This window comes from Ictalurus punctatus, chromosome 3 (genome assembly GCF_001660625.3).
Source record: "Ictalurus punctatus breed USDA103 chromosome 3, Coco_2.0, whole genome shotgun sequence".
In the NCBI taxonomy this organism is placed as follows: Eukaryota; Metazoa; Chordata; class Actinopteri; order Siluriformes; family Ictaluridae; genus Ictalurus; species Ictalurus punctatus.
In genome coordinates, this window is record NC_030418.2 from 8,989,729 (window position 1) to 9,001,724 (window position 11,996).

Here is an 11,996-nt window from a genome sequence, read left to right on the forward strand (position 1 = left end):
ACCAAAATCATGTGTGACACCAAAGGCATACAGCAGAATTAAATGGGATAGAGTGAGCCTTATGAACAATATTTGGTAATGAACACACAGAATAGCCACATAAGAATGTTGAGTCATTAGGTTTAGAACATGATCCATCGACATATACCTCGTTCCCTCGTTCCAGGGGATGCTGTTACAGATCAGAGTGGAGTGATAGGAGTCATGTATGTAGGTCAAACTGTCATGTTCCAATCAAGCTTCTGGTGCGGGCTCCTCTGAGCAGGCACGTAGGAGTCTGTGGCGCAAGACTGCAGGGCTGTTAGTAGTAGTTACAGATTTAATGGTTAGGATTTGTGTGGCACAAATGATAGCTTCATATCCTGATCTACGCTGTGCAGTCATGTGTTGTGTGTGAATGTTATTCAGGATAGATAGGACCTGATGAGATGTGTTCAATGTAAGTGGTTGTGAAAGAACCCATTTTTCAGCGTCTGTGACCATGAGAGTGGACGCAGCAACAGCCCTTAAACAGGCAGGCATACCTCGTATTACAGGTTCTAGAGATTTGGAAAGATATGCTACTGGATGATAGCTACCACCGTGTTCCTGGGCCAGGACCCCCACTGCAGTGTTCCCATCTTCGGAAACATACAGGTGGAACAGAGATGAGTAGTCCGGGATTCCCGGAGCCAGCTTAATGCCTGTTTTAGATAACTAGAAAGAGTTCATCATCTCCTTAGTCCATTAAATGTTTTGTAGTGAGTCCTTGAGACAATAGTGTCTGAGAATTTTGTCGTGGTGTGATCAGTCACAAATGAACTCATGACAAATCTTTATAAGTCCCAGAAAACTCAGCATACCTCTTTGTGTGACTGGAGGTGTGACCTCGACAATAGCGTGCACTCAGTCGCTGGTTAGACAGTGTTGTCCCTGAGAGATATGAAAAGATTGGAGAGCTTAATTGGTCAATTTGATACGTTTTAGTTACATAAAATATTGGAGACCATGCACTTTGAATACATTTATTTATTTATTTATTTATTTATTTATTTATTTATTTATTTGCATTTTGTTTATATTATTCTTTTTGATGAAAGACTTTTATTTTGCTAAAGTCCTAGCGAGCATTACCCGGAAGTAAAAACAATTTGTGTGCCGTAACGCTGTTTAGGTAATCTGGAAGAATGTCGGAGCATGAAGATGATTATATGTCTGATGCTTTTCTTAACCCCTCGTGAGTTGTGCCATATTCTTGTGGATGTTTAATGATCTCTACATATCTATTAATCTTACAGTCATTTGAAAGCATTGTTTTTAGCTACGAGAGGTGTAACGATACGCTCCGGTCACGTTTCGATTCAGTTCACGATACTGTCTTCACCTTTCGGTTCAGTTCACGATACTGTCTTCACGTTTTGATTCAGTTCAATTCGCAGAGTACTTCGAATGAACAAAATTAGAATGGCAATGAAAATATATGTAGTAATATTGTAGTAATTTTAATCGGGAACAGAGCTCTTTAATTGTTTTAACCGTTATTATGTGGTTGTGTAACTATATAAGTTACAGTATAATACATCTTGGTGGTTGTGATCCGGAGCTATCGGTTGTATATTTTTTTTAGAGATGTCAATGTGTATTTTTTATTCCTGTGATACTATTTCAAGAAATACATTATAAAATTTTAAAATGTACTTTAACATTTACAAAATCTAAATGTTGTTTTAGTTGGTTTTCTATGGTGATTATTACTCAATCTGTCCGTACTGAATTGTAGGATTAAGTATAAATTTGGAAAATAATGGAGGTTGACTTTCTAAACCCTATTATTGCTATTTCTGTACTAAATAAATGAATAGAAATGTTACTTAGGCCAGCATCTTAAAATTTAGTCAATTTTACAGAGTCTTTTCTGTTCATAAAATATTAGAATATGTTGATAATGGATTTTGATTAGAATTGTTTATCCTTTTATTGAACAGTTTGTTTTTTAACGATATTAATAATTATGATACAAATAAATAATGTTTTAAACATGTAATTGAGGATGAAAGTGAAGACCTGAACCAGTGAAAATATGTTTACAAAATTATCATACATATTTAAAAAATGCGTTTCAGTCAGTCTTGCCAAAAGAGTGAGCCATGCTTATGATATAAAAAACAATATGATATAATCGACCCTAGATTTAATAACCATCAGCTGGTTGGTAGTTCGTTTTAGTTGTTTTCTTTTCCTTTTTTAACCATGATATTAACCTAGCCACAATAACACAAGTAAAATTAAAAATACAATTTTTATTCTGGCCTTAGTAGTGTTTTAGGTAAGTTTCTCAAAGGTTTTACTGTCTTGAATCAGTAAAATACATTATGTTCATCACTAATGTTTCAGATTGGACATTCGGCCTGGCCTTCCAATGGTGAAACGTTTAAAGGAGACTCTAAGACGAGGGACTTTACACAAAGAGAAAAATATTCTTAACCAGCAGAAAAGCTACAAGGAACAAGAGCAGAACAGACGAGATGCTGCGCTGCAGAGCTCTCTAAGCAGTGAGAATAAAGGGTTTGCATTGCTGCAGAAAATGGGCTACACTGCAGGACAAGGTCTGGGAAAAGAAGGTCAGTACTGATACAACAACAGCAATAATAATAACTGCATGCAGCAATTATCTGGGTTCAAGCACTTTGGGGCCTATAAGGACATGAACAAAAAGATATTACTTAATATTGTTCAAACCTTTAAGCACCTAAATAAGAGAAAAACACAATAATTTTAAGAAACATCAGACTTCATTAACCTTGTCTAATAGCTGCTGAACATTGATTGACCAGTGGCAGCCATGTTTTTCAAGATTTACAACTGTCTTCATAGACACTGATGGGACCCTGGATAAAGACACTTTGTGCCAGATTTCAAGTTGAAATTTGAAGCGCCAATTTAATTTTTTGTCCTGTTATAGCACCACCAAATGGCCAAGCTCTGCCATTTTGTGCAAGTGACCTGAGATTGTGCAAAGTTTGGTAAAAAAAAATATATATATATGTATATATATATATTGTATATATATATATATATAACATTCTCTTCAAGAGTTCTAGCCATTTCAGCAACTGTGGCCATGCCTTCTTCAAATGTTTTTGCCTGCCATGAAATACAAGTTCAACTTTTTTTTAAAAAAACCATTATTGATCTAACAAGTTTTATTTTGGTTGAGTGAAAAACATAGGGTTTCAGGTATAGGGTTTCAGGACTTTGTGCTTGAACCCTTAAAAAATGTTGCAAATACAATAGGGTCTCAGTACCTGCTTGAACACCTAATAATTGTGAAATGGACATGACATAGGTTTACTAACCATCGTCTCCTGAGATCACTCTGAGGTGCGAAGTTATGGAAGCTTAAATAGTTGTTCATTTCTGAAGATGTTGTGCTGGGAAGGACACAGCAATGCTCAGTTTTTACATTTACATTTATGGCATTTTGGCATATCCTGTGCGACTTAAAATTATCTAATTTTTACAGCTTGGCAGGGCTTGGATTTGAACTCGCAACCTTCCGATCAGTAGTCCAACGTCTAGTGCATTTCTTCATTTGTTGTATTGAATGTGTATTAAATACCTTATGGTGGACACTCATTTTGATATGGAGTGATGACATGTTAATGTCTCACTGTACTGACTAATGTAAACAGTGCTAACATAATGTAAACAGTAACTTACTTTATTCTGCAGTCTGTTGAATTTATTGTTCAATACCCAGAAATATCGAATTGAGAAGCGTATATCGAACAATATGATATGTTATCCTGATTCATTACAGCTTTAGGTGCTACATATAAAAGGAGAACAGTAAGGAAAATAAAACAGAACCTTGTACACAATATTGCAGTTTTTCTGGGTCTGAAATACCATGCTTAATGTTAACAAATGCTAACTATGTTATCTTGAAAACTATGTTTTCAAGCCTGTCTGTTAAAATATCATGGTCTGTGGTGTCATATGTGCTTAAAGGTTTAGACTAGAGTACCACATATCCACTATCCACACAAAAACATATCCACTATCACTAGTCAAGTAGTAGGTCACTGACCACTTTGGGCACCACTGATTATGTACAGTGCATCCAAAAAGTATTCACAGCGCTTCACTTTTTCTACATTTTGTTATGTTACAGCCTTATTCCAAAATGGATTAAATTAATTATTTCCCTCAAAATTCTACAAACAATACCCCATAATGACAACGTGAAAGAAGTTTGTTTGAAATCTTTGCAAATTTATTAAAAATAAAAAAACAAAAAAAGCACATTCACATAAGTATTCACAGCCTTTGCTCAATACTTTGTTGAAATACCTTTGGCACCAATTACAGCCTCAAGTCTTTTTGGGTATGATGCTACAAGCTTGGCACACCTATTTTTGGGCAGTTTCTCCCATTTTTCTTTGCAGGACCTCTCAAGCTCCATCAGGTTGTATGGGGAGCGTTGGTGCACAGCCATTTTCAGATATCTCCAGAGCTGTTCAATCGGGTTCAAGTCTGGGCTTTGGCTGGGCCACTCAAGGACATTCAGAGTTGTCCTGTAGCCACTCCTTTTGTTATCTTGGCTGTGTGCTTAAGGTCGTTGTCCTGTTGGAAGATGAACCTTTGTCCCAGTCTGAGGTCCAGAGCACTCTGGAGCAGGTTTTCTTCAAGGATGTCTCTGTACATTGCTGTATTCATCTTTCCCTCGATCCTGACTAGTCTCCCAGTTCCTGCCGCTGAAAAACATCCCCACAGCACGATGCTGCCACCACCATACTTCATTGTAGGGATGGTATTGGCCAGGTGATGACTGGTGCCTGGTTTCCTCCAGACATGACGCTTGCCATTCAGGCCATCAGACCAGAGAATTTTGTTTCTCATGGTCTGAGAGTGCTTCAGGTGCCTTTTGGCAAACTTCAGGCAGGCTGTCCTGTACCTTTTACTGAGGAGTGTCTTCTGTCTGGCCACTCTACCATACAGGCCTGATTGGTGGAATTCTGCAGAGATGGTTGTTCTTCTGGAAGGTTCTCCTTTCTCCAAAGAGACATGCTGGAGCTCTGTCAGAGTGACCATCGTGTTTTTGGACTAAAGACTAAGGACTCGGGCTCTTCTCCCCCGATCACTCAGTTTGGCCGGGCGGCCAGCTCTAGGAAGAGTCCTGGTAGTTCCAAACTTCTTCCATTTATGGATGATGGAGGCCACTGTGCTCATTGGGACCTTCAATGCTGCAGAAATGTTTCTGTACCCTTCCCCAGATCTGTGCCTCGATACAATCCTGTCTCGGAGGTCTACACACAATTCCTTGGACTTCATGGCTTGGTTTGTGCTCTCACATGCATTGTTATCTGTGAGACCTTATATAGACAGGTGTGAGCCTTTCCAAATCATATCCAATTAACTGTATTTATCACAGGTGGACTCCAATCAAGTTGTAGAAACATTTCAAGGATGATCAGTGGAAACAGGATGCACCTGAGCTCAATTTTGAGTGTCATGGCAAAGGCTGTGAATACTTATGTATACGTGCTTTTTTGTTGTTTTTTATTTTTAATAAATTTACAAAGATTTCATTTAAATGAAGTGAATGCGCTGTGCGTGTGAGCCAGGACAAGTGAAGAGAGTGAAGGAGAACGGCAGCGTACTGTATTTGTACAGACTGAACAGTTGCTAATCTTGATTATGATTAGTGAGGAATTATTTAATAAAGTTTAACAAAGTTTGAATTAAAACCCACCTTGTAGCGTTAACATTATCATTAATTTACCGCTGTGTCTACACGAGCAGGTCTCAGTCGCAGGTTCAGGTCATTTTGCGGGATCAATAAAAGATGGCGGTTATGAGATTGGGAAGTTGAGAGAAGCATATGATGTTCAGTGTTACTCTCGTCTTTACCTTGACTGAGGTGATAAAAAGCAGTGTGAAAGTAACTGTTGCGTGGTGTAGATGCATTTTGGACTTCGTGTAGTTTTTATTCCGATTGTATTATACAACTCCAGACTGGTCACTCACACTGGTGCTCATAAATATTTTTCATAGTCGCACAAGTACTTTTCAGTCACAAATGCGCGTCAAATGGTCACACTGTAGAGCCCTGTGATTTATTTTTTCATCACAAAAACCTGCCATTTTAACAGGAGTGTGTAAACTTTGGTTTGTGACCAGAACACCAGAATATAATTCAGTTCCATTCAATTTTAATTATGCTCAAATCAGCCATAATTGACAGATGACGTGAATAACATTGATTATCTCATTACAATGGCACTGGTTAAGGGGTGGGATACATGTGATCTTGCTACATTCACACATGGACTGTGTCCGAATATCTCTAATACCCTACTACACAGTACGTGAAAAGCGGTACCCCAAAGAAGTAGTAGCCTATATCCGAAGTCTCAGTATTCATAAAACAGTAGGCGAGAAATACCCACATGACTTACTGCTTCTGCCAAGATTCTGCAGTATGGAACCACTGGACACTGTGGATACTACGCGATCACATGTTACCACTTATGCTGGTCAGTGTGTACTGTATCAATGGCCGAGCAGTAGGTACTAACTTGAATTTAGTAGGTACTGTCACAGTATGCGATTTCAGACACAGCCATGCTCTCTCTTTCCCTCACGCTTGAATTTTATTAGGGGCCAAGCACTGAAGGTGCGTATCTCTTGCAAACGTTAGTGTTATTATTAGGGGCCAAGCACTGAAGGTGCACAGGCACCTCTTGTAATCATCATCATCATCATCAACATCATCATGCTCTGGAAGTCTATGCCAGCCCATAGAACCGTATGGTAAAAAAGTTGTGAAATTTGGCACACTCCTAGAGGAGAGTCTGAACATCCACAGCAATTTTGGAGTCTTAATCCCTCTAGTGCCACCAACTGTACAAAGTTGCACTCAGGTTTATGTTAATAACTTTAACATAACTTTTTATTATTTAACGCATCAACAACTTTGATGGCATGATGCCAAAATTATTCAGAGTCTGTATCTCTGCAAGACATTAGTGTATTGACACCAAACTTTGTGTGTCATTGTGACCCAACACTGACCATATCACATCAATTTGGTCACAACGCCCCCTGTTGGTCAAATATGATAAGCAAATAAATCATATAACAATTGATTGTATTTATGAATGTTCAACCATTTTGCCTAAAATAATGCACAAATGTCTAAAATTGCTCTTTTTTACAGTTGGACTTTATGCTCCCTGCCATGCTTGTTTAGCTCCTCGTTTAGCTTCTTTAGTGCTTGCCCATTAATTGCTGCTTGCACCTATATTTTCTAATTAAAATTCTAGATAAAAAAGGGATATTTTATGAGACTGACTAGGTAATGAGACTAATGATTTTAAGAGAATGATTAATTACATTTCGTGTGAAGCACTGATATTGCTGGTATGTACCTTGTGGTATGTACATTTCCAGTGCTTCCTGTATATCAGTATCATTTCCCCTACACTGTCTGATTTTTCAGTACTAACTGATAATTCTCATCTCTCAGGTACTGGAAGAGTGGAACCACTTCCCCTTACCATAAAAACCGGTTAGTGAATGTTATGTCAAGTTCATTATGCTAACTACTGTTCATTGGTACACATAAATAAGCTGTGCTTTGACAACATGTATCTTTATTAGATAGAGGAGGCATTGGAATGGAACAACTAAAGAAAAGGAAGGCAGAAGAGAGCTTAGAAAATTACAGGAAAAGATTGGAGGTGAAACAGCAAATAGAGAAGAAGTCTCTTGAGGATTTCAGGTTTGCAAGTAGACATTCTCAGAACATCTCTTGTATGTACCATTATGTTAAAATTATGGCTCATTTATTTCTGAACTAATTTTCATACATACATAATTTTTTGGTGGTTTTAGGAGGTAATACTCAACTTATTTAGAAGTGAAAAAAGAGAGTCCTAAATCCTTAAGGCTAAAATTAGATCCTGACTGTTTTTTTTTTTTTCATTTTCTTGTGAATAAGAGCTCATGTGCATTCGAAATTGACGGGCAATTGGTAGAAGCTATTTTATTAGGGATCTTTATTAGCTTCTTTAGATGCTAGAAACAGTGACAAAACTGAGCAAATTTACAGTGCAGCACAAAACCAGTTATATACATTTAATGCTAGCACAACACTCAATGGCCTCTCACTAGCCATGCTAGTTAAACACGTCTTTATATACAAAGAGAGAACACCACAGCTCATAACCGAAATGAATAAAATGTAATGAATTTTAGTCTACTTAATTGGGCTTCCAGTCAAGCATAACATGGAGCTTGGCAAGCACATTGGGGCCTTCTCACGCTGTGCCTAATGCAATCTATGTTAATTTTAATCCACTATCTTAATTACAGAGAGCGCAAAAGAAATGAAAGAGAAAAGCATGAAACTGAAGGAGACTTGAGGAAGAGTCAGTGGGCCTGTGAACAGCTGGACAGACAAAAGGTCTCCTCAACAAAAGAAAATACATGAAATCCCACACACCCCTGCCTGTGTCTCTTGGTATATTGATGTGCTCTTTTGCTGTGATGTTTTGTGCTCCTGGTTAGGGAATAATTGTACCAAGGGACATTTGGTATTGGCCTGAAGTAGTTAAGAATCATGAGGCTGACCATGAGGAGCTCAGCACAGGAAGTGAAGGAAGTGAAGCCGATAACGAATTGACGGTAAAAAAAAAAAAAAAAAAAAAGAGAAACATTTATTATAATAAATATGGTTGTGATAAGTATTAGGTCAAAATGTTTTCTACATTGTGTCCTTGCATATTTAGTCATTACTGAAGCTGCAGTTCATCACATCCTACCTGAGGAGTGTACATTTCTACTGCATATGGTGTGGGACAGCATATAGGGGTAGGCAATTCAGTTCCTTGTCCTGTTTCTTGTTTTGGAGACAAATCACACTATGATATAATTGACTTTTCTCACTTCACAGATGAGGCGGATATAAACACCAATTGTCCTGGAGATACAGCATTAAACCACAATGAGTAAAGCAAGAACTATAATACGGAAGAATACCTATGTTCTCAGGTTTTTCTCCTTTTTCCCACCTATTATTTTGCATGCAGATATTTAATTGCCCTTTTGACAATTACATCTTGTTTTTGGTTTGTTTTGATAAATATATTTTGATTACCCTTATGAAGTTGTTTTAGGCTTGTAATTTTATGAACACCAGTAATGCTGCAATATTGTAATGTAATTGTGTTGGGTTATTTTACCTAATTAAATCACCTTCTTAATTTTACCAGTTTTTCGTCTTTTCCCACTGTTTATGGCTACTTCACTCTAGGGTAACAAAGCCACACTAGTCTTTAACTGGAATGTTGTGCATAGTAACAGGGGACAGTGCTAGGATTTCACTGAGAAATGGGAATTTGAAGAAATAGCTCAACTGTGCCCAGCTCTGTGGTGCATGCTGTAGGTCAGTGTTTCCCAACCGGGGTGCTGTCTGATGAGAGCAGGGGTGCCATGTAAAAATCCTTCAAACATTTAATATATATGATAAATATCTGATGTCTGAAATAATAACACAGACACAGAAATAATGAGACCCACACACGCATAACAATAATAATAATTTATATATATAACCTGCGAAGCTCTGGTGAACACCATGCCCAAGAGGGTTAAGGCAGTGCTGGAAAATAATGGTGGCCACACAAAATATTGACACTTTGGGCCTAATTTGGATATTTTCACTTAGGGGTGTACTCACTTTTGTTGCCAGCGGTTTAGACATTAATGGCTGTGTGTTGAGTTATTTTGAGGAGACAGCAAATTTACACTATTACACAAGCTGTTCACTCACTACTTTACATTGTAGCAAAGTATCATTTCTTCAGTGTTGTCACATGAAAAGATATAATCAAATATTTACAGAAATGTGAGGGGTGTACTCACTTTTGTGAGATACTGTATATATTTTATATATTATTATATTTATATAATAATATATTCGTATATTAGGGATGCACCGAAATGAAAATTCTTGGCCGAAACCGAATATGATGAAAAACTTGGCCGAAAGCCAAAGGCCGAAACCGAATACGTTTTTTTCGTGTTTTTTCCATTTATTTTTCCCTTTTTTTCACCACTGCATAAATTAAATAGTCAAAATGTGCTTTTTACTATTTTGTCTTGCTTTTCAGAGAAAAAAATCAATTACAAAAACTACAATTTCAAAATATTTATTTAACACTGAACTTTTTTTTTCATTCCAGCAGGCATAGGCTACCAATAAGGCACAATATAACTTTAAATAAATAAATGAGTAAAATAAAAATATTTTTATGTGGTCATCTTTGAGCACCCCTTGAATAGCCTATGTTAGGCCCATAACTGACTGCTGAAAGAATGGAACACTCTGTAGCCTACAACAAAAAGTGCATTGACAAGAGTATTCGGTTCTATACGGCTGATTATATTGGGGATATATACCACTCGCGTCCCTGTACACCTCGCGGAGTATTATAGTAGATATAGTATAGTTAGATTTGTTGTAAATGTTATGTTCCTTGATAGATTTAGTTAGTTTAAACTATAGATTAGTTCATTTAGTCCCTTTGCCTGTCTTGACTACGTTTTTTGGATTACGATGTGGATTTGTCTGCCTACCCATAAATAAATACGCCTTTACCTGCCTCCGTACTCTACTCCCTTACGTCTCGCAACATGACCGAATACTCCGGAAGAGAAACAAAAAAGTAAACATCCGAAGAGCACGTAGCTCGTGCATGTAGCTTACGCATGCGCGCACCCCCTCATTGAGGTCGTGACATGCGTGCGTCTCACTCTGGTTGCTAGGCTATTTGGTCGCGTCATGAAACACGTCATTGTTCAGTCAAATTTATTCGGCATTTTCACTTATTCGGCCGAACACCGAAAGAGCTTTTTTTTTTGCTATTTTTGGCCGAATAATTTCGGTTGCTGAACATTCGGTGCATCCCTAATAAATTGTATATATATATAATATATATACATACATACATACACACACACACATATATAAATCCCTCCCCCTCGCTGACCCACAGCAGCACGTCAATGTCAGTATGCGTAACGTATGAGTTTCTTTTATCCTAATAATTAGCGTGTGACGATGCATGTGTTGTGCTAAAGATTATGGACAGATTTCTTAAAAGAAAAGCTCCAGATGCTTCTGGACCATCAACTTCATGCTCATGTAGCTAAAGCCTTGTTTATATTTACGCCTGGCTCGGCACCATGAGCCTCCACGGATGGCGCACGCACCTCCCCAAACAGACGAAGCATTTAAACTTGACTCGTTCGCTGTTGTAGTATTCTTTGAAACGAAAGGGGGCGACTTGGAGTAATTGTCCTATAAACCAACAGGAAGTAGCAAAGAGAAGACATAGTTTGTCCGAAAAAAGATGGCAATCGCGTGGAGTTGATGAGTGCTGATTAGGAAATGTTGTGTTTGTTGTTGACGTTTTTTAATACACTTGAAATACACTAAAACCCACAGTATGAAAAAAAATAGCAAAGAATCATATAAAACCCAGTAAACCTTGATATTATCACTTGTCACATTATCACTTACTACAACAAAATATAGCTATAAATATGAGAACATGTATAAAACTAAATTGAACCTCAATGTTTTTTTATTCCTTTCATTAAGGTTTTTATTAAACATGGACCTTTACTTTCATTAAATAGACTTATTTATTTTATTTATTACTCATTTTGTAAATGTTAGCCATTTCTGTAGAAGTAATTTTGCTTTATAAGCTTATTATTATTATTAGTGGTTCAAGCATGTAGCGCTGAAACCTTATTGTAATTGTTAAGATTTTTATTATATAAAAATTTATTTTTATTATATAAAATTCCTTACAATTACAATAGGGTTTCAGCCCTTCGGGCTTGAACCTTACTGTAATTGTAAGGATTTTTATTAAGGGTTCAAGCCCAAAGGGCTGAAATTGACACTATAACCACTAGATGGCAGCAGAGGACCACTCTTT

General features: G+C 37.3%; 1 protein-coding gene across 1 annotated transcript; it reads left to right on the top strand.

The window, feature by feature from the left end:
• Positions 1–1,111: 1,111 nt before the first annotated feature.
• On the top strand, positions 1,112–9,253 carry gpatch11 (G patch domain containing 11). The gene is made up of 8 exons (XM_017461873.3): positions 1,112–1,216; positions 2,374–2,600; positions 7,511–7,552; positions 7,645–7,765; positions 8,359–8,449; positions 8,554–8,670; positions 8,775–8,856; positions 8,939–9,253. Exons 1-8 carry the CDS (start codon positions 1,167–1,169, stop codon positions 8,995–8,997), a joined length of 789 nt encoding a protein of 262 aa, XP_017317362.1. The 5' UTR covers positions 1,112–1,166; the 3' UTR covers positions 8,998–9,253.
• Positions 9,254–11,996: the final 2,743 nt, after the last annotated feature.